A 24,528-nucleotide genomic window follows, 5' to 3' on the forward strand; every position below is an offset into this window, starting at 1 on the left:
CCTTCTTGTCTAGTATCTCTTGTGTATGTCTTATTGTGCAATTGCATTGGTGGAAGTTCCTCTGCAGAGCCAGGACAAACAACAAGCTGAGCAACATGGCGAACGGTAGACCATCTTAAGAACAACAGATTAATTGTACCTTTAACTAGACATGGTCATGGAAAATGCAATACACATTTGATCCTGAGAACATTTACATTAGCAAAACATGCAAAAAGATAGACTGCAGGGAATACTTTTCACAATTGCTAAATAACGAATGAGAGAAAGATAAATGTACTAATACTGAAGGTCACATGTGGCATAGCTACATCGAAGGATTCTGTTCTAGATTGTTCTAAATAAAGTATGCATTGTGTCTTTGTATACATTGTATATCATTGAATGGCAATCATATATTTAACTTTATGAAAAGGAAGAGAAGTATGACAGCACAAGGAATTTTAAACTGATAAGGCTGCTTACAATTCGTATTAAAATGACTATCTGAGTAAAACTAACTAGACTCTAAAACATGAAACCTGTAGCTTTCATTAAACTGATGATATAAAGGAATAAACACAAATGGAAATATTCTGAATTATTCAGTTTACCTGAGTTAAGTTTTGGTCATCTTTTCCTACATTTAGAAGATCTTCAACCATGACAGCTCCTTGTTTTTCAGAGGCCTCGTTGTTCATTGGGGTGTGGACGTAATGAGATACACATGGAAATTTATTCTGGCTGTTTAATGAATCAGTTGTTAAACAAACATCATGGGAATAGGTCTGAAGAAATGCTCTAACACCGTCTATTCCCACAAGTCGTGAGGATGGAAGGGCATTAAAATTAACTCCAGATGATGTCAATAGCTGAGATTGTCTCCACTGACGAAGTCTGAATAAGAGCAACAGAATGACAAAGAAAAGGAACAAGAAGGAAACAACAGAAACAGCAATCACCAGATACAGTGTGAGGTTTGATTCCATATCTATAGGAGACGATGAGGTGCCCAGATCAGCAACAACTTCCGGGATGCTGTCAGCCAACAATATTGTGACAGTGACCGAAGAAGAGAGCGAAGGTTGTCCATTGTCCTTCACCAAAATCACCAACAGTTGCTTCATGGCATCTTTTTCCATAATGGGACGGGCTGTTCGGATTTCTCCAGTGTGAGCACTTACAGTAAACAGTCCCTGGTCTGTGGACCTCAGCAGCTGGTAGGAGAGCCAAGCATTCTGACCGGAATCCTCATCAACAGCGACCACCTTAGTGAACAGATAGCCTGGTTCAGAAGAGCGAGGAGCCAACTCCACCCCAGAGGAGCCATCTGTTGGAGGTGATGGGTATAATATCTCAGGGGTGTTGTCATTCTGATCCAGTATAAAAAATGCAAGAGTGGCGTTGTTAACAAGAGTGGGAGAGCCTCTGTCTTGAGCTTTAATTTGGACGTCAAACTCTCGGAATTCTTCAAAGTCGAAAACTCGAAGTGCATAGATGATACCAGTTTCTGAGTTAATAGAAATGAAGGATGTCACAGGATGGTCTCCAAGAAGACCCCCGATAATTGAATAAGAGACTTTGCCATTCATATCAGCATCTTTATCGGTTGCCCTGACTCTAAATATGGAAGATCCTGGTTGCATGTTTTCCATTACGTAAACTCTATACAGCAACTGATCAAACTGTGGTGGGTTGTCATTTTCATCAGTAACCTGCAGGTGAATGTTCTTTGTCTTACTTATTGGAGGGCTGCCTTTATCCATGGCAGTAATTGTAATGTTATATTCTGAGACTTCCTCTCTGTCCAGTGAGCCATCAGTCATCAAACTGTAGTAACTCCCAAATGACTTCTCCAACTGAAAAGGGAGATGTGGGGGGATGTGACATGTAATCTCACCGTATTCTTCAGAATCTCGATCATATACTTCTAAAAGAGCTATGACTGTGCCTATCGGGCTATTCTCAACAACCTGGTTAAGCACAGATGACACAATGATTTCTGGGCCGTTGTCATTCACATTGATCACTTCCACCAGCACTTTGCAACGAGCTGCTCTTTCACCATCAGTTGCCTGCACTTCAAATTCATACTGCTCAGTTTCTTCAAAGTCCAGTAGTTTAGCCGTGGATATTTCTCCAGTTTTGGAATCTAAGTTAAACGTATGTAAAACTTTTTCTGCAATATTGTTAAATGAGTAGGTTAATTCTGAATTTGCTCCTTGGTCGCTGTCAGTAGCTGTTACCGTTGCCACAACAGTGCCCTTGGCCACGTTTTCCAGAGTTTTTGTTTTGTAAACGGACTGATTGAAGACTGGGGAGTTATCGTTAGCATCAAGAACAATAACGCGGACCTGGACAGTGCTTGATCTCACTGTGTCCCCCCCATCTGTGGCTGTGAGAATAAGATTGTGAATATCTTGCTTTTCTCGGTCTAGGTGGTTCTTTAGCACTAGTTCAGCGTATTTTACACCATTGGTATTGATGCTAAAATTTAGTGCAAAGTGGTTGTTAGGACTGAGCTCATAACTCTGGAGAGAGTTTTTCCCCACGTCTGGGTCATGGGCATCGGGCAGAACAAAGCGCGCTCCCGGTGATTTATTTTCATTGATTTGTAATACGATCTCATCAGTTAAGAAATTGGGTGAATGATCATTGATGTCCAGAATCTCAATTTCCACAGCATATACCTTCATTGCTCGTTGGACAATAATTTCTAAATATAATAGGCACTGGGCTAGCTGTTCACAAACCTCTTCTCTGTCAATCCTTTCATTAATGTATAAATGTCCGTTGTTTACATTAAGAATAAAATACTGCTTCCTACCTCTGGACACAATGCGGGCTCCGCCTTCTGATAACTCCTTTGTATCCATCCCCAGATCCAGAGCCACATTCCCAACAAAAGCGCCTTTCCTCATCTCCTCGGGAATGGAATAACGCAGCTGCCCGGAAGCGGCTCCACAGACTGTCAGCAGAGCAACAAGAAGCAGCAGAGGAGCCCCGGAGGAACAGCGCCTCGAAGCCTGAGACCCGGAGTCACAGCGCCTCGACGACTGAGCCCCGGAGGAACAGCGCCTCGATGCCTGAGCCCCGGAGTAACAGAGCCTAGATGCCTGAGCTTCGGAGTAACAGCGCCTCGATGCCTGAGCCCCGGAGTAACAGCGCCTCGATGCCTGAGCCCCGGAGTAACAGCGCCTGGATGACTGAGCCCCGGAGTAAGAGCCTCTCGGTGTCTGAGCCCCAGAGTAACAGCGTCGCGGTGTCTGACCTCCGGAATTATATTTCGGTGCCCGAGCCATGAATAAAAAAGTATGTTGAATTATCGGAAATAAAATGTTTCCACGAGTATTTGAGTAAGAGCGATGCCTTAAATAACGCCAACGAACCTCCAAAATAAGTACACTCAGAGTCCTTCTCGTTGGCCACCGCTATACAGGAATATGATTATTCACGGCTGTAAATGCACCACGTGATTAGCAAGGTAGCCTGGTACAGTTCTCTCTCAGCTTGGTGAATAGCGCCGCTCGGTGACCAAACTCATAACTGCAGCAGCGGGATTGAATAAAGGATTACGTCTTTTAAGAATCATTTCATAAACCACATTTTCAACTTAAAGAAAGAGCATTATATGCATTTGGTCCCTTAATATCTAGCTACCGTGAGTCAGAAGTAAATTCACCTTCGGGCCTCTACAAGAACTTCACAACAATTGCAAACGTGTAATCGCTATTTTAATGCTTACAGGAGCAATAAAGCGGAATAACGTCCTATATATAGAGGCTTTCCTTAATTAATCTTTCACCCCGGGATAAATCACATAACAACAGCCATTGACTTTACTGCAGCACTACTTAACTCGACTTACCTGTAGGACTGCTGCCTCTGAAAAACCGGGAATAAACTATCCCATTATATCAAAGCAGTTGTCATTTACATATACATCAACAGTTCATTGCCAATGTGTAAATTAAGTATGCTTATTGGAGCTTCTAAACTAGTTCAGGCGATGTTTAAACAAAACAAACAAAAAATAACTGGGTTGATTAAAAAACTGAATACGTTACTCAAGTAATACCAACTGTGGGAGCCTGATTGGGCTGGCCGCAGTGATTTGACATCTGATTCCTAAAGCGGAATAACTTTGTTGTGACACAAAGTAAATGCATAGGAAAGCGGAAATGTATTGTCTTTTTTGAACGCCAATGCAAACATCTAAAGAATTATACATCAGTTAATATTACACATCAGTTAATAAAAACTCAGAAAATAAGCTAAATGTTTAAGTTAAACTTAGTTCTCTATGGTTGGCCTACAGACTTGAATGGCAATAGATGCTCGAAACTGGTTTGAAGAGCACAATTGCCAACGATGAAGGGTCATGTCATTCTGCTTGCTGCCCCTTGGACGAAAGATGAAAGTTTGTTCAAGTTTGTCTAACACAGGACAGAGAAAACCAAAAGGATAGTCTAGTAGACTAAATGTAAACTCTGTAAGCAAGGAGTCTCTGGGGAGGAAAGTCTAGTGCTCCCGTCGTGTCTGTATCATCTTGTATGATTTTTCTAGTTTCCCTCGAGGTTTGCTTGTTCTTGCAGACGTGGACTTTGCCCGTTAGAAAAGCATGCAGTTATTCCTCATTTAAACATAATAAAGGGTAACCTGCCTGGCAAGGAACATTTTCCAATTGGTAAGTGGCAGGGATTGGAAACGAACTGGTAGAGGTATACACGTTTCCTGTAATGTAAGCGGAAATACTTACTGGGCCCGGTATAAACCCAAAGCCAGCAAACAATGTGCTCACATTTACCCATACCATCTTTGCGAGTCCTGGCACGTGTATGACTTCTGCTGCTTGGAAGAAGAGGCATGCCCTACAGGAGCCTCTCAACTCCTGCCTGTTTCCTACAGCTTCGGCCTGATTGCCACATTTTCACTTGGGTTTTATAAGTAGCGCTTTATTTCCTGGTCGCCTCCAATAAATCCCCAACACCCTTCTCTTATTTTTCCGCTATGCTGATTTGAGCTGTAGGCCTATGTGCACTTCGACCAAAGATATACAATCAGACCCAGTAAAAACACCTTTTTATCTCAGGAAGAAACCCATAATATCACATACCACACTATGCAAGTGCTTTACCTACCTACTTATCTACTCACATAACAGCAACGATGTAACCGTCTTGATAAAAGATTGACAAATCAGCTCGAATATGACTCAGACTTGTATAATCTATGGAGGTTTGATACAGCTTGAACCATATGAACTGCTTGGAACAGACTAACTCGAGAAGCTTACAGAGATACAAGCTCGCTTCCGATCCATCGGAATCAAACCTAGGTTTGAATAATAGAGTTCTAATCGATGGAGTATTGACTTTCCTGACAGATTGTTCCAGGAAAAGACGTCATTTAACAAGCTTAACATGCATGTCCTTTTCTATGCATCAACCAAATTTAGAGGAGGAAATTATGTTGCAGCTGCTGTCAATAGTGTTTTAGTAAGCATCATTTCAAATACTTGCATTTATTTATATTTGTATTGCCCACTATAGAGTACCTATTCGAATCATACGGAAGACCAGGGCCACACTAAAACATTTAAACGTAGGCAGTGGAAGCTGTGCGACATGGCCAGCCCTGGCTACAGCCCCTGACACTAAACTCCAAAGTAGCAGGACTGAGGCGTGTGTGCTGCAGCCTGAACTGGCTGGTGATGGAGAGGAGCAGGAGTGTGAGGGGCGCTAGTGAGGGCGCTGAGGAGACACGAAGGGCAGCCAGATATTGTGTACAGCCCTCATTTGGCTGTCACTACAACGACGGCAGCTTGTCTTAAATGATTCATCTCCCTTACATTGTCACCACATTTCCTTACTGTAACTCGACATTTGATTTTCCCTAATCCGTTTTCACGCCTTTAGAGCTAAAGTAATTGCATTTTTATTTGACTTTAATTACGTGCATCTGTGTTTGGCATGCAGAGACTGACATGTCACTTTCACCATGGGCCCCTGGTGCCTGCGGTTGTCACTGCTGCTACAGTAAGCTCACCAGATGGGCTATAGCCTGAAATGTTCAGACTGGCTATAATACTAATATATTGAGGGAGAAACGATGAAGAAGGGACTAGGTTGCCTAAGAATGGTTGTCTAAGAGACACACCAATGAAATTGGATTGGTGAATAATGTATTGAATATAGAACATGATACACAACCATGGCCTACTTTAGAAGAGTACCACCACACCACTACCAACATCAAAATTCAGAGCTGCACAGAAGTTTGTGCGAATATGTGAACGTGAAGCACTATGGAAACATACCAGGCTCTGGGGTAGTGGCGCTGAGAGAATGGTCATTTAAAAACACAAGGTCATGTTTGCTACGGTCAGTGACTGAAACCCAGAATAAAACAAACATTTACAATGCAATGGTCTCGTCTTTGTTAAAGTTAGAGCTATTGGCATTGCAAATGGCATTCTTTTCATTTTTTGTTTTTTATTGTAAACATAAATAAATGGTATTGTCATTTACAATGGCAATAGGTGAGCATTAGAGAGTAGTCGAGTGTATTAGCAGACACAGAGCCCACACACACACAGAGCCCACACACACACAGAGCCCACACACACAAAGCCCCCCCCCACACACACACACACAGCCACACACAGAGCCACACACACACACAGCGCCACACACACACACACACAGAGCCACACACACACACAGACACACACACACACACACACAGAGCCACACACACACACAGAGCCACACACACACACAGAGCCAGACACACACACACAGAGCCACACACACACACACACAGAGCCACACACACAGAGCCACACACACACACACACACAGAGCCACAGACACACACACAGAGACACAGGACAGCCGGTGCGCTGGCGTCCGTGCCCTTGGCACCCACTGCCCCTCACCACACGGCCACCTCTGCCCAGTAACGCCCCAGGGAACCGAGGCAAGAAAAGCGATCACAACCAGGGAACAAAGGCAAGAAAAGCGAGCACAGCCAGTGAACAGAGGCAAGAAAAGCGATCACAACCAGGGGGCCGAGGCAAGAAAAATGATCACAACCAGGGAAGAGAGGCAAGAAAAAAGTATCACAACCAGGGAAGAGAGGCAAGAAAAAACGATCGCAACCAGGGTAGAGAGGCAAGAAAAAACGATCACAACCAGGGAACAGAGGCAAGAAAAACAATCACAACCAGGGAACATAGGCAAGAAAATACGTAGCCCATGTATACAGCAAATGTCAAATATATACTAGCCAGGAAGAACGTGCAGCACAAGGTAGATATACACTAGCCAGGCAGAATGTGCAGCGGGAAGTAAAAATACACTAGCCAGGCAGAATGTGCAGCAGGAAGTAAAAATACACTAGCGAGACAGACTGTGCAGCAAGAGGTATAATTACACTAGCCAAGCAGAATGTGCAGCAAATTATAGATATACACTAGATAGACAGGATGTGCAGCAGGAGGTAAACATACACTAACCAGGCTGAATGTTCAGAAAATGGAAGCTATGCACTAACCAGGCAGGATGTCCAGCAAGGGGTACAATTACACTAGCCAGGCGGAATAGGCAGCAAATGGCAATATACACTAACCAGGAAGAATGCACTGCAAATTATACATATACATTAGCCAGGCAGAATGTGCAGCAGGAGATAAAAACACACTAGCCAAGAAGCCTGTGTAGCAAGGTTAATAATACAATAGGTGTGTAGACAGTGCAGCATAGAGAAAAAATACAGTAGCCAAGCATAATAAGCAGGTAGTGGTAAAAATACACTCGCCGGGCACTTTGGGCAACAAGAGGTAAAATACACTAATCAGGCAGAACGTAGTGCAAATGATAAATACACACTGGCCAGGCAGACTGCAACAAGAGTTAAACTAGGCGCACAGACTGTGCAACAAAGAGAAATACGTTTCAGGTTGCAGCTTAATAAAACACATCTAGCCATCCTCTGCAATTCTCGAAGATGGGGGCTACAACAAGGGTGGGGGTACATATAAAAAGGAGCGAGAACTTCAGCACTGGTGTTGAATAGCCTCGGGTTATCTAACTTCGAAAGACAGACAAATAGGGCAGACTCAACGAATCTCCTTACCTTGGCGCCACCGCTCCGAATGAGAAGCCCCCTCCACCTGTGGAGGTGCCTCCTGTGGTCGCCCCCAGAGTGGCGGTGGCGGTACCGGCCCCAAACGAGAAGTCGGTAGCCATTCTCCTGACTCAGCCAACGTACCACGCGGGGCAATCCAGGCTCATGCGGGCCACGAAAAGACAGGGGCAGCTGATGACTAGTCGCAATGCCGCCAGGGCGCATTTACATCCCAGCCTCGCAAACTAGAGAGGTGAGGACTCTAAGAACAGTGCACAGCTTTGCAGCGAATAGGCGAGAGAGCAACGCTAGTCAAAGAAAGTGAAAGTAAAAACACGAGTTATCATAGGAGTGGTGTCCTCGCTGTCACTGGCCCGACTTGAGCCCGGCATGCATTGCGCGAAGCTGTGCACTGTTCTTAAACAAGGAGAGCAATCCTGCTAATTATTCAGTACCGGCAGCTCAAGTGTCCCCACTTCCAGGAACAAATGATGTCTTCGTTGTAGAGGAGGGAGCCGTAGTTTCGATCCGCCTGGAGGTGGTGGATTCGCCGAACATCAGAGTCGGAGGGCTCGGTGCTGCTGAAGAGCAGGGAGGCAGAGTGGGAGGGCTTTAGCCTGCTGAAGAACGGAGAGGCAGTCGAGGTAATGGACGTCGGAACTCAGGAGTTTAAATCCGGCCGGTAAGACACTAGGAAATAGACTTTAGTGGTTTGGGGGTGGATGTTGGGGTAAATAGGGGGATATCCCCAAACCCGGGAGCTCCTCACTCGGCAGCAGCCAGTGCGACTACTTAGTTGTAGGGGGGGGGGAGGGGGTGTGCATGCATGCGTGTGTGTGTGTGCGCGTGTGTGTCTGTGTGTGTGCATGCATGAGTGTGGCTGTATGAGTGCGTGCGCGAGTGCGAGAAGCTGACTTGTGAATGTGTTTAGGAGATGTGCACGGCGCCGGGCTGGACGTGCGCGTCCACAGACCCCAATCGCCGTGCGTGCCCCGGCCTGTATCCCTTGAGAGGCATTTCAACGACAATAGGTCTCGAGGATGACACCTACAAATTAGCAAAGTAACCAAAAGCTGTTGTTGCTCCTGCTTATTAAATATTTTAAACAGTAAACCTGAGAAGAAAGAAATGTACATGTGTTCAAGAGCTCCCTTAACGCTCCCAGATAAAGTAAACAAAGACAGAGAAGTTATGTTGAAAAAGAGAACAGGCTATTTTATGTAAAGCATTTTGAAGTATCTAGGCCTTTGTAGAATCAAAACATGTGACCCTGGTATTTTACTTTGGCACCCATACCCACATCAAAGCCCTATGGCCCTTCAAGCTCCATCCAGACTTCAGCTCTCTGCACATGTTGCCATGATCCCACTATCACGCTGTGCTTTGTTTTTACTGTAAATCAGATTTTAAGAAAATATGCAAACACCAATAAAAAGAATTGCAAAGTGTTCCCGACCGAAAACAATCGTTTACCCACCTTGCTTTCCGAGTTTCAAATGTTTTTCTGACGGGTACTGTATAATACACTGAGAATGAGCGAACTACAATACAAGCCCAACTATCAAGACATTAGCCCAAAAAAACACAACAATAGTGCATCACATAAAGACCCACAAAAGGGGACCCCACCAGGCACTGGAGGGGGTAATTCAGCAGCTTTGGAGTTAGACCCTCCTTCTCATTAACTCTCCTGGTTGTAGTGGTCAGAATTGCGGTAATACAATACGGTTTAAACTGGAAAGTAAGCATGTGGTGAGAAGCAGGGTCCCTCGTTACAGTAGTAGCTCGGAGTGAGCTGTGTAAATAAAGACTGAGATAAGGAATTGACTGGAATGCAGTAAAGTTAAATAGATACGTCAGTTGGAATTGCAAGGGATTGACCCCATGATGATGGACACACAACTAACATTACAACGCTGTTACTGTTTCTTTGCACGTTACTCCACATTAGTGTGCTTAACATCCAGTTATGAAAACTGATACGTAGTTTGTCCACTTATCTCTTGCCGTCCACGACACTAGAGAGCCCTGTCACCTCTTTAGGGTCTTATTAACGCAAGAAACCAGTAACTGCAAACTGTCCGAGCCACCAAAGGGGATCACTCCTGTGCACTTCTTCAGAGGGCAGATGGAATTGGGGCGGGGGGGGGGGGGGTGGGGGAGGGGAGTGAGGGGTATGGGGGGGGGAAGGTTTGACAGGAGGAGGGGATGGACTGGTCTATAAGGCAATATGGCAGTGGCAAAGAGGCTGGTCTGATAGGTCAATCTATGGGCCGTTTTTTGGGATGTTTGTGGCCCTGTTTTACAGTCTGGTGGTTTGTTTGTACTTCTGATTCCACTGAAATGTCCACAAACATTTGATGTAAAACCCTAAGTGGCAACGGGCATTCCCAGACATGGGTTGCACGCGCACTATAACACTAGAACGCCAGGGAGTGTCTGGTGATGTGTTAAAGATGCAAGAAGGGTGCTCAAACCTACCGCGGCCTGGTACTTGGCACCACGACTTTCTGAAGTGCTGGCAACTGCAGTTTCAGAGCAAATTTGTAGCCCCAGCACTTATTTTTTTTACAAATTATGCACTGGAGCCCACTATTACACCACAGCAGTGCTTTAAATGGGCAGGAACTTTTAGGTACTCAGCACCTGCTCTACTCAGCGGAGGTGTAATGCTTTTAACCAGGGCTTAATTTGTGCCGGTGCTTTGCACCGGCACTTGTATGACAGGGCCGGGTCTACACTCTACACACATCTGCTGCACTGCGCGCACCAGGCGCACGTCACATTTTTCAATTTAACTTACACTACTGTGTGTGTCCCTCCCGTGCATGCATCGTAGCGCTCTAGTGCAGGGTGCGCATACGTCCTTGTGTAATCTAACTGTCTAGTGCAAAGCGCCCCAGTACCTCCGGTTCTAATTCGAGCCGTATAAAAAGTGGTACGGCATCCGATCCCAGGCCAATCGAAATCAGGGCCTTTGTTGTTAACTGCTGATCAGCAAAGCCGGGTCTTAGAGGAGAGGCAGATGGGGGCACAGGATGTTCAGATCCAACCGTATAAAAAGTGGTATGGCATCCGATCCCAGGCCAATCGAAATCAGGGCCTTTGTTGTTAACTGGTGATCAGCAAAGCCGGGTCTTAGAGGAGAGGCAGGTGGGGGGCACAGGATTTCAGAACAGAGGGAGTGTCCCAGACCAGCCCCTGTGCAAGTATTTACTGTTCACTCGGCAGAGGACAAGCTATCTGCACATCCTTCTTGCTGACAGCGAGCCGCTTTCTACCCTTCACATCCCCACCCCCCCTTTGAAGGTCAAAGCGCCTTGAAGGTCAAAGTTGCAGCAGTATAGGATGCATGCGCGTTGTGGCTCTGATTGAGCGCCTCTTTATAATTACCAGCCCCGGATCGCGGTACGACAGATTTTATTTGTTTGAATGTCTTGAAATAAGGAACTTTAAATTTATCAGGGATAAAGACCGCCGATCAGCCCACAGCAATTGTGCCATTTTCTAGTGCTACATGTAGCAGGTGCTTCTGCTACTCAACCAATGGTGATCCATTTATCGATCTGGAAAAGCTGAAGATGGGGGTCTCGATTTTTCGCGATCCTGTTTGCTCTGATGAAACCATACCTAGAAAATGTATTGATGTGAACAGAATCTAGAAAAAACGTGATATTAAAAACACAAAACTCTAGCATCGGTTTGAGTTACATGTGTACATCTAACATGCAATCTTTCTACATACCTGTTATTTGTACGATCACAGCGCTGAATGAAACACTGCACACGTTTACATATAGTTCAGGGGTTAAGGACGCGCTGCTGAGATCATACAGAGATCTCAAGGTCACGGATTCAAGTCAAGTTCATAGTAAACTCAGCCTTTCATCCTCTCGAGTTCGACAAAATGAGTACAGCTTTAGAAAGAATAATAATATTTTTTTACCACTATTGTACTATGCAAAGACGTTTGGATAAAAACACTATATGAATAAAAAGTGTGTAGGAATAAAGAATAAACCATTCCCTTCACCCTGTTATTAAAGTGTGGTTTGTTTACAAGTAGTGACCAGAGGTGTCTCCCTGGCACATCACACAAAGCCAGAGAACTCTGCTGCAGGGAGACTGCAGAGTCAGTGTCACCTCTTTAGGGTCTTATTAACGCAAGAAACCGGTAACTGGAAACTGTCCGAGCCACCACGACTTTCTGAAGTGCTGGCGACGGCAGTTTCAGAGCAAATTTTTAGCCCCGGCACTTATTTTACAAATTAAGCACTGCTTTTAACGGATTAGCACCGGCACTTCTCAACAACAGGTACTCTTGGAGCACTCCAATTTTCAAACATTACACCACTCAATAAGTGATAAACGAGGAGCACATACCGATGTTCTTGTGGCCCTGCAAGTCCTCTAGCGTCGACGTCTCTTTGCGATACCCGTACTACCTGTTCTCCTGGTCTGACTGAAATTCTTTCACGGCGGTAGCCGGCCCACCGGGGCTTGTGCTGACCCGGAAAACCGTGGCTGAAGATCCTGCGCCCAACCGCGCCTCAACCCCCCAGACTCTACCAAAGGCTTCGAAGGCGGCAGGAAGAGAGGGGGAGGCCCCGAGGTGAGCAGCTGGAAGGCCTCCATGGGCGTCATTTATTTATGCGATTTTAAGAGGCAATGGTGGCACTTGTGCAAGTGTCTAAAGCAAACAAAATGTAAGAGGTAGCGAACAGTGGCCCCTGACGAGGGCCGCAACCCTTATGTTTATTTATTATTATTTTTTGTTGACAAATTAAGCACTGAACTGAATGCATTAGCATATTTTTTTGGTATGCGCATACTGCCACTCGGCCGAGCCTCTTTAATTAGTACATCAGTGCGCGCGCGCTTATGCTTTTCACATGAGGGCGCTTGGTGTGAGGGGAGACTGGCAAGAAGAGACGGGCAAAACCAAGCCTGATGAGAAGAGAAACGTCAGAGCTCAGCATTCCTCGCATTTTGCAGAATCAAACAGAAACGTCGGGTTTCGTTTTTACACAACACTGTCACTAGGTGTTTGTTAATATGTGTATGTGTAGTACGCACTCTATTTATAGCAGTTAGAAGCCTGAGATCTTGGTAGTAAGCGTTTTATGACTATCTAGCGCTGGCTTGTGGCATGAAGCCACTTTGTAGCGCTAGTTTACATTTCCAGGTCTTCTCTCGCTTTGCCAGTCACCTGTAAGGCCTCTCTCGATGGACCACCATTTGCAGGGCTGCGGAGACGTTCTTGTAATGTGTGTCCTCTTTCGGAGACAGGAAATCACGGGAGCTTCTAAAAAAGATTTGTTTTGTTGGGTTTTTTTCATCTGCGGATACCACCTGTCCGTTACTTACACGGGACATCCCTGAATTCAGCCTCATGTCAGTGGCCTTTTACTGCTTTTTTTCACCAATGTCATTTGACCATAATTTTGTTTAGCACTTCCGGGTCATATAACACTCAATCCCAGGAATGGAGAGATTCTGGGAGGCGCCTGGAAGTGGGCGGTACTGCTAAAGCTTAAAGTGATCTAGGATTGGAGGCACCCAAACCAATGCTAGCGAGCAATAACGAATTTCGAAGTGCTGATTCGCTGTCGACTCCGCAAATGTCTTTATCCGAGACTTTCTCTTTACAGTCGGTGGGAGCCGTAGTTTCGATCCGCCTGGAGGTGGTGGATTGGCCGAACATCAGAGTCAGAGGGTTCGGTGCTGCTGAAGAGCAGGGAGGCAGAGTGGGAGGGCTCTAGCCTGCTGAAGAACGGAGAGGCAGTCGAGGTAATGGACGTCGGAAGTCAGGAGTTTAAATCCGGCCGGTAAGACACTAGGAAATAGACTTAAGTGGTTTGGGGGTGGATGTTGGGGAAAAAGTGTGACTACTTAGTTGTAGGGGGGGGGGGTGTGTGCATGCGTGTGTGTGCACGTCTGTGTGTGTGCATGCATGAGTGTGGCTGTATGAGTGCATGCGCGATTGCGAGAAGCTGATTTGTTGCGAATGTGTTTAGGAGATGTGCACGGCGCCGGGCTGGACGTGCGCGATCACGATAGGAAATCGGCGCTCGTCCCCCGCTCTATCTCCCTTGAGAGCGAACTTCGCAGCAATAGGTCTCGACGAGACCTAAAAACACAGAAGTGATAAGTACAGCGGAGGAGTGCCAGAACCTACAGAGGCCTAGAAAGCATTCTGTGCGAGATTATCAAACTTTATAACAAAACCTATGGAATGTTATGGTGCAATACAATTACTGGGCCATTATAGAGGAAAACTAATAATGCAAACATTAAATAGGCGAATAAGATCTGTAATAGCACCTTAGCTCTCCAAGGTCTACAAGGTCTCAACCTTACAGCCAGTCTGTAGTAGCCCTTGCCTTCCCCTTTATCATTGACTTGTTTTAAACAGAGAGGGACAGAGCTTAAACTCAAGTCGCCCTAGTGAGTCAGCTGCACTTTGATCACACGCCCATCTCTGTCTACCATTACCTTGCCAAAAATTTTGTCTTAATCCTATTGCCAACAGCTATTTTTTAAAACACAAAGAATATTCCAGCCACCATTCTAGAAGTGAAACTGAGGCTGTAGGAGTTGATTCATTTTAAGAGCTCTACACACACATCAGTTATTTAGAAAAGAACCAATCATTTCAAATGAGCAACATTTTCACACAAAAAGAGACGCTTGAAGTTGTGCTGAGGACAGGTATTCAGTCAAATGACCAGACCCTCCAATTTTATTCTTAAGCTATTCAGGAGAACCTATATCTTTTCACAATGAGAAACGTTTAAAAATATACAGGACTGTGCTGCTATTGTGGTAGTTTAACAGAGGCTGCAGGAATTCTGAGGCCGCATTACAGAATGTGCCCTGGGGCAGCAACTGGCAAGTGTGCCTGCTTTGGGCGCCCCGGGCATGTTGATATTACAAAAGGGGCCACAAAAACTTGTGCAGCCTCTTCTGTAATACTGAAAGCGCTGGTGCACATGTACCACTAGCACTTTCTCAAGAGGGCATTTCCTCATTTGAATGGGGGTGTGGCTTCGTGGAAATGAGTGAATCCCTTTGCCTCTGTGCCCGCGTCGTATCATAGATGCGGGCACAGAGGCAAAGAAGCTGTCAGGAGGTGCGCTCACAGTGCACCACCTAAAAGGTGCGCCCCTGATAGCAGCCCTGTTAAAGGTCACTCACTGCACCGGTCTGCAAGGGGATCTCTAATCCCCTTAAAAGTGAAATTGGGTTGCCGCCTGCACAGTGAAACACATAGCGGAAGCTTTAAAGCCGCTCCGCATTTCACTTGAATGCGCTGCCCTCAGGGCTGCATGAGTTTGCGGCTTCCCTGGCAGCAGCACATTCACTATAATACAAAGCACTCTCCTTGTTAGCACCAAGCGCACTTTTTGAGAGGTGCGCCTGGTGCTAACAAGGAAAATCTGCCACATTGCATAATATAGCCCAGATGCCAATCAGGAGATGCCCTAATCTTTCCGCCTTCAGTATTCTTTTATATTCATTTTATTAAATTTTACACAGAGAACATATATGTGGATGCAACAAACAGTTTTCACGAAATGTGGAGTGCAGAGTTTCATTTTAATCTTGCAAAAAACACTTCAAAATATTAATAAAGAAAGACCCAGCAATTTCTGCGTGTGCCAACTGACCACAACAGGGTAGAACTCGCACAGCTAACCCTACTTAGGTGTAATCAAAGCATTGGGTATCAGGAGGGGTTGGAACAGAGTCTATGAACTAGGATAGGAATCTCCGTATAACTACATGTTAATAGTTGACAAAACAAGCGTCATATAAGTTGGCTGCAAAAAGACTAAGGTGAAAAAAAGTTAGGAAGAAAATAATTATCCCTTGAAATGATAGGATCAGGGTTCCTGAGTGAGTTGAATCTAGACTTTGAGGTAGGGTTCCCCAATGTCATCAAAGATCGAGAATTAGATTATTCAGTTTGTAAATCAAGCACTCGTATAGCGTAGTTTGAAGGATGGCATCATACCATTCACCATTCATTCCTTTAGGGTAGAGACCTTGGTGTATTTCCAGTGTCTGAGGATGCAGACTTTCGCCATGACTAGCGCAGTGTCTAGTTGTCATTTTTCATGGTTTGTGAGCCCAGAAATGTCACCGGTATCATGCAAGATGTTCAGTTCCAGGGTGGGGACAAAGCGCAGATTGTTTGTTGAGTGAAGGTGAGACCAAACTAAGTTCCAGTACAGGTGCAGTGGAGGGCAGGACTATAATATGCGTGGCATGTCTCAAGCACAGGGTTAGTTTAGAGAGGTTTGCGCTATATAACTGCTCTGGGGACCAATGACAGTCATGTAAGATTTCAAAATAGCTGAATTTCATGCTGAATTCTTTTAAGCTCTCCTTTCGTAATCTCAAAAGAGGTCTGATCATTCTTTATCGGAGTACTGTCTTGTAAGTCTCTAGTTCCCTTTGTAGAGTAGGGATTTGGCAGTGGGTTTGTAGTAAAGGCAGTTTATTAGTAGCTTATATAAGCCAGAGACTGATTTCTTGTAGCTTCTCCATTAAAGAAGGACTTAATTCAGGGTAGATGCTTGAAGGCTGTCTATGTGGGAACTTAGGGCTTTGACCAAGCATGAGCCCTATTGTAAATAAGGTCATTGTTAATACTGGTCCAGATGGAACTCAGCCTCCAAAGCCCGGAATGACTTTAGAAAACACGGGTCCTGCACTTGTTCTATTGTGTGTATCCCCTGTGTTTTCTGGGGCTGTTGATAGGAAGTTGATAGGGAGGTCGTAGGTCTTTAGGTTGACATTGAGCCACGGAGTGGGTTGTACGTTCCATTTCCTGTGTTAAAGAAGATATCTCTGGTGCTGCTACTACCAAAGGTTTGGGTTGAGCACCTGTCGTAAATAGGCTGATGTAGAGAATTTGACAGCCTATTATGCTCGATTGAAGGTTTCTTTCAATAGTAACCCAGCCAGGTGTTTCCAGGTCAAGGAAAAAGTGATAGGTGTTGAGAAATGCTGTAAATCTCTATTTTTGGTAGAGGCAATCCGCCTGATGTGATGGCGGCCTGTAGACACGATGGAGTGAGTCTTGCATGTTGCTTTTACCAAACAAATATTTTATTCTGTGATCAATGGATCTCAGTGTACATAGGGGGAGAGGGAGTAAGAGTATACTCAGGAGATAATTATAACTCGTGGTAGCCACCATTTTGACGATTTGGGCTCTGTCCCAGAGGGAGATTTAGAATCTTTCCCATTTTGGAAGTCTCACAGCATTTGAACCATCAAGGGCTCGAGATTATCTTTTTTTAAAGATGGGATACTACCACTTACCAGGATTCCCAGGTACTTCAATTTGTAGGACTTCCACTGTAAGGAGTGATTTCAGAGTGATGCAGAAGTGGTGTATTTGGACATTGGGTGTGCCCCACTTTTATCCCAGTTCGTTTTCTAACCTGAGAATACTGAAAATCTAGATCTAGTGACCACAGTCATGACAGCTGGTATGAATATTCTGGGTGATACCAAAGTCATGAGTATGTCATCTGCATAAATATTCATTTTGAGTTGACCTGCGCAGGCATTGGGGCCCTTAATGTCAGGCAGCCACGGCCCGTGGAGGGAGTTTCGGTGGGGCGGAGGGGCGGGGGAGGGGCAGGGTGGGGGGTGCTTAAAACTGGAGTATGGATAATTGAAGGTAAGTAACCAATTTAATTAATAAAACGAATTTCGTAGCACGCCCTGCATCGCAAAATGCGATGCAGGGTGTGCTACGAAATTCATTTTATTTATTAAATTGGTTACTTACCTTCAAGGTAAGTAACCAATTTAATTAATAAAACGAATTTCGTAGCACGCCCTGCATCGCAAAATGCGATGCAGGGTGTGCTACGAAATTCGTTTTATTTATTAAATTGGTTACTTACCTTCAATTATCCATACTCCAGTTTTTAGCACCCCCCACCCCTGCCCCTCCCCGCCCCGCCTCTGCGCCCCACCGAAACTCCCTTCACGGGCCGTGGCTGATGTCAGGTGATATTCTTATGGCAATGGCAAGGGGTTCCAGTGTAATTAGGAATAGTAGTGGGAAGAGAGGGCAACCCTGAGGAGTGCCCCACCGAATATTTATTGTGTCTGATAGCAAACCCTGCATGAAATCCATGCTGTGCATAGTAATGCAAAAAACACAGTTGATGGACAGAATGTAGAACAATGTCATACATTCACCCCAGTACAAGGATCTGGGCCTAAATCCATAGTTTTTTTGTACTCCACACCACCCTGGGTTAGACACTGGCTATATGCAAATCAGCTCTGACCCTGTGCCCCATGGGAACAGTCCAGTCCGAACTACCAAGCAATGTCTTTCCCAGACCGGAATCAAGCATCCAAGGACCGGTTTCTGGCTATCAGCCTTCATTCAGCCTGGATAGCTTGACTCCAGTGGTGTGGAGAGCCTGGGACTCACGTCTGAGTGTACCCAGCACACTCGGGGTGAAAATTGCAAAAAACACAGTTTATGGACAGAATGTAGAACAATGTCATACATTCACCCCAGTACAAGGATCTGGGCCTAAATCCATCGTTTTTTTGCACTCCACACCACCCTGGGTTAGACACTGGCTATATGCAAATCAGCTCTGACCCTGTGCCCCTTGGGAACAGTCCAGTCTGAACTACCAAGCCATGTCTTTCCCAGACCGGAATCAAGCATCCAAGGACCGGTTTCTGGTTATCAGCCTTCATTCAGCCTGGATAGCTTGACTCCAGTGGTGTGGAGAGCCTGGGACTCACGTCTGAGTTTACCCAGCACACTCGGGGTGAAAATTGCAAAAAACACAGTTGATGGACAGAATGTAGAACAATGTCATACATTCACCCCAGTACAAGGATCTGGGCCATAGTAATGCGGCATCTTTATGAACTTGAGGCCCATGCCCATTCGGGGGTTGTACCGGAATAAGTACTCACACTTGAACCAAACAAAGATCTTTTTGTGTTTAGTTTGTTCTGGTTTTGCCATACAAGGTGTGGGAGGCTGGGAGCTTGTAGAGGGTTCCTGGAGGGGTAGCCATGAATAAAGCCTACATCATTTCTGTGAATCAGAGCAGTGATGACTTTATTTAGGCAGGATGATAGAATTTTTGCATTGCTGTTGGTCTCTGATATGGGTGTGTAACTCTTGCATCCCAAGGGGTATTTCCTTGGTTTGGGTATCAAAGTGATCAATGCTTTATGGCATTTTGTTGGTAAACTTCCTGATTCTGTTGCACCACTGAAGGCTTGTCTGAGAAGGGGGTTAGAGACTGGGGCCATTATCTTATGAAAGTCTAGGGGGAATCCATCTTCTCCTGGGGTCTTATCAGTGGCCATTGACTTGATACCTTTTATAATTTCTCTGTCTGAAATGGGTTTGTCAAGTTTGTCTCATACAGAATCCAGCAGATAGGCGATATGAATGTACGACAGAAAGACATTCTCACTGGTATTGTCAGGTGGTGCTGCCAAGGTGCATAAGAAGGCTTATAATGAGGCACATTCTTGTGTGATGTTGGGGGTGAGCTGTTTTTGTGGTGTTTATATATAGCAGTGAGCCTCGCTGTGTATGGCGTTTTAGGATCCTAGCGAAATTTCCCAATGTATGCCCTTATGTAGGTACAATTCACATTGCCCTAATATAGGCATAGAAATCATACCCATATTTAGACATAGCCCATGCAGTCCAAATACAGGCATGGCTACTTCCACCCGTACCAAGACGTCACAACGATTTCTTGGAAAATCGGCTTAAGCAGTCAGGGACCTCCCCTTGCTTGAATATTGATTTGTCCAAGAACCCATGGACTTTACAAAGAACTACTATTCGCCTGGGGTTCTTTACTGACGTTATTATGCCCAACTTTACGTCAAACTAGGCACCTTCAAGGTATAAATATGCCTTCACTTGCTCTAGCATGACACAGAGGTTCGGAGCAGTTTGACTATCTAGTTGCCGACGCAGCTCGCTACAGAAGGTGCCGAAGGAAGCCGACCCACCAGCTGACGCACTGATTGAGAAGCTGTCCTTTCTCTCGCTGAGAATCCAGCTCCAGTGTTTCCAAGCTCCCCTCGAAGGGTGTTGGGAAGTTGAGTCCAGAGTCAGAGATACCAGATCTCCTTCATTCTAAACTAAGGTATTGAGCTGATTAGACCCTAAGAGAAATCTTGGATAGATTCTTGGCAAAGAAAACCAAACCTATGCTAAACAATACTTACTCCCTCCTGCGTACTAGACTTAGGTTAGGTACATTGGGGTAGGCATATTTTAGAAGCACCAGTTGAGTACTTTTAGCCTTTGTTATTTGGGTATGTATTTATCTATGGCTTAGAAACCATAAAATGCTTTTACAGTATTATTTTATACTACTCTTCATGTTGTACGCATTATACTTTGCAACCAGTATTACGATTGTAGCAGTTCACTTTACTTGCATGAGAAAGAAGACTGTTCAATAAATCCTTTTATTGATAACGCCCGTCTCTCTATTTCTCAGCACCTCTGATGAAACGAAGCATGCACGATTGACTGAGTAATATATCTATCTATTGTTTCCACGACTCTGAAGATACGTTTATTCTTGGGGAAACAAAGTTGTCATGTTTATGCTGTTGTCAGAAACTAGTCCTGTCTTGTGAATTCGAGAACGTTTCTAGTGACCTCTGAGCTAGCTGGCACTCACTATTAAGTTTAATATATTCGATAGAGATCTAGTCGACCTCAGTCCTACGTCAAATCGATAGGATATGTCATTCCAATGCGCAGAGCCTATTGGGAATATAGAAACTACACTACAATATGCCTTGGACAGTGCCCATAATGTGTGAGAGGATGCAACTGAGTTTCCATTTAAGGAGATTAAGTAGTTGAAGTTGGAGAGCAATTGTTTTTCGCCTATGGCAGATTATAATATAGCATGTTCATCCTCCAAGTCTTTGTTTTTGAAGTGTACAGTTGGAGATCCATTTAGCGCATAACATAAGTCAAACTCTACTACCAATCTATTTAGTTTTGAAAGGAGGAGGTTTCAGCCTCTATAGGAGAGTAAACTTTTCCAACAATGAGATGATGGCCTTGTAACAATATCTTAGTGAACGCATATCTATCAAGGGGTGTGACCACATTGTGTGTATCTTCACTAGTAGTTGTTTGTGAAAGAGAATTGTGACTTTGCATTTGCTGCATGGGTTAGAGTTTGATGAACTTGTATCTGTGGCTTGATGGGGGCGGGAGGCTAATAGTACTTGTCTGATCCAATCTCTTTTGAATTTGCCAGAATCCCCAAAGAATAGGTTGGCCTCCTAAGTTTGGGCCTGCTTTTGTTTTTTTAATGCAAAGTACTTTAGGACTTTTTTCCTGCGGATGTAGTTTGTCATTCCATTCCATGACCATATGGATAAAGGGTGGAACAAGGATCACATGGGGGTCAATGTTGGTGTGGATGTGGTCCAAGATCAGGATGAAATAATGTGATGATTTGGGGGCGGGGGAGTACCAGGAGTCATAGAGAAAGTGTTAAAAACTATTGAGAGAAAATGCAGGTAAGTCAGTACTCAGTTGTTGAAGGCAAACTTTGTGTGAGTAAGTTGTTTTCATCAGATTTATGAGCAATAGACTTAAGAGTTTGGAGAACAGAAGAAGCCTGGATGCTTTAAAATGTGGCATTAGATCAATAAAAGCACAGTTGAAAGTAAGGAGAGTCTGGCTCAAAAAATGTTGCTCTGTGCTTAAGAATACAGAAGCAGTAGTTTGAGTGAGATGTTATGTGCCCCGGCCACTTTGTTATATAGAGGGTTGGGACATTTTCCAAGGCAGTAGGGCACACAGCAATCTGCTCCATTCAAAGATGGTAGTGGCCAAGATTTTCCTGTGTTTGACAGACTTCAAGCAATAGTTAAAATTAGATTTTTACTGCCCCATCCATTTTGTTGTGTAGAGGATTTGGTCATTTTCTGTGGGTGGTGGGGTTCACCGTTATGTGCTCTTCAAAGAAATGGGAGTGGCCCAAGATGTAAGTATATCAGAACAAGGCAATTGCAACCCAGTTCAAGATGAAGGGCATCCATCTCCTCACAATCCCCATGCGATTGGTGCTGTGGCCATTTGTCCGGAGTACTTTTTATCCCTATTGTGGAGGAATTGGGAATTTTTAAGGAACTGTCAGGGCATGCTGAGGTAGACTGGGTGTAGCCCATTGGTCAAGGTACAGAAGGTAGATGCTTATTGAGCAGACTAGTAGGACAAGCACCTCTCGAAATGACAGTTCTTTTAGGTCCAGGGAGCTGCAGTAGAGATGTGTAGTGGCGATGGCAGTAAAATGCTTGGGTGGCCTGGGTATGTTAGGCCAAAACCTGGAGTCGGACAGCAGGGCTCTTGTTCCTTAGCTAGTGATGCCTCTACCCTGGAATAGATGTGTTCCCTGTCTTCGTAAGTAGTGGGTGATTAATTGCTTGGTGTATGTGAGGACCCTTTGTAGTGAAAACATACCTAAACAGTGGCCACCGCAGTTGCAGCCAAGCCTTGTCTCTCATCAGTAATTTTTTCTGCAGCTCTTCTTTTGTGTCTGTTGTATTGAAAGTTAGAAGCAGATAAAGATACGGTAGGCAGCCTGGTAGAAAGCCTGTTTAGTGTAATTTAGACTGATAAGGGCCAAGGGCCAGAATCCTTGATCATTACATGACGAAAGCGCGGCTATCAACATGCAATCACTATTTCACTTACCCAACATAAGTCTTCTCTTTACCCATAATCACAAACATCATTCCTGCACACATCTATTATATCATAGCAATCCCATGCCATTCCTCACATATTATTGGACATAATGTGATATATTCAGAAGGTGAATATGGGCTCTTTCAGCTCCCCCTCGGCCAGCATCACCAGAGGAGTCCCGCAGGGCTCTTGTCTTAGCCCTACGTTGTTTAACGTATATGTCTTACCGTTGGCTAATATTATGAGGTCCTTCGGGTTTATGCCCATCTCTTACGCTGACGACACGCAGCTGCTGTTCACTTTCAAAAAATTTACTCCGGAGATAAGACAATCTTTCTCCAACGGCATGACTGCGACCGCCAGCTGGATGGCCACGAACTTTCTCCAGTGCAATGTGGGAAAGTCTGAGGTCATGTTATTCGGAGAGGCAAGAATCCTGTGGACCCCTGACTGGTGGCCCTCCAGTCTGGGGCAGGCCCCCTCCCCTAAACAGGTGGTGAAAAACCTGGGGGTTCGTCTAGATCACGACCTCACCCTTGCCCATCATGCCAGCACCACGGCGGGATCTTGCTTCCACATTATAAGCCTCCTGCGGAAGGTGTTCCCCCTTCTTCCAGACTACACAAGAAAGACCTTGGTCCAGGCCCTCGTTCTGAGCCGCCTGGACTACTGTAATGGCCTTTTCTTGGGAGCTAACGAAGGAGTGCTTAATAGACTTCAGGTGGTTCAGAACACCGCGGCCCGCCTGGTGACCAATGCCCCCCCTAGAACTCCATCTCTGCCCCTTCTCAAGGCCCTCCACTGGCTTCCCATCCGGAAACGGGTGGAATTCAAGATTTGTTGTGTGGTACACAAGAGTCTCTACAACCTCGGTCCACACTATTTGGCCGAGAAATTTGTATACCACCGCCCCTGCCGCAATCTCAGGTCCAGCAACCAACTATTACTCCAGGTTCCTAGACACTACAAGACCAGACAGGGAGGTCGTGCCCTTTCCATTATGGGCCCGCGCCTATGGGACAATCTCCCTCTTTCCCTTAGAGAGTGCCCGAGCCATCTAGCCTTTAGGAAACTCCTAAAGACAACTCTATTCTAGTTGGAGCGCTGTCTGTCCTGTTCTTCACAGCACCGCGCGGAGATACACCTTCGGGTGTGATGCCGGCGCGTTACAAGCCCATAAATAAATAAATAAATAAATGTGCAACTCATGCTAATAAGTGTTCAATCGGTGGTACAAACTATTGTACGCACTATCTCAAAACACCCAATTGGTGTCCAATGAATCAAAGAAAGATACCTCACAACTACCCCCTTGCAACATCCTCATGCCCACAGTTTATACAGACCAGCACATTTATAAAAAACAGAAGCACAGAGAAAGGCTGATAGTCATTAATAATTCACTCAGGTCATGTACAATTCAAGAATGCAAAAGACTCATCTGATTGGAACCCCTTACTGTCCACTTTCCACTACTACATATAGCCCTTTCCACTTAATCTACAAACCGCCAGTGTGAGCAAAATTTTCATTAGGAAAATTACAGATCTCATTAAGATCATAACCATATAGTATATTCACAACATATTTTCAAGTGATTTCACTCTTACAGGAAAATTCACAACAAAAGTCTCCAAGGAAGTTCTATTTGACCCTCTAAGCACAGC

General features: G+C 45.0%; 1 protein-coding gene across 1 annotated transcript in view; it reads right to left on the minus strand.

The window, feature by feature from the left end:
• Positions 1–584: 584 nt before the first annotated feature.
• The window catches only part of LOC147702761 (uncharacterized), a 47,592-nt gene continuing 23,648 nt past the window's right edge, over positions 585–24,528 (minus strand). The window contains 1 exon segment of the mRNA XM_086929446.1: positions 585–3,065. Coding sequence (XP_086785572.1) covers positions 585–3,065 — 2,481 coding nt within the window.

Source organism: Lissotriton vulgaris, chromosome 7 (assembly GCF_964263255.1).
Source record: "Lissotriton vulgaris chromosome 7, aLisVul1.2, whole genome shotgun sequence".
Taxonomy (NCBI): Eukaryota; Metazoa; Chordata; class Amphibia; order Caudata; family Salamandridae; genus Lissotriton; species Lissotriton vulgaris.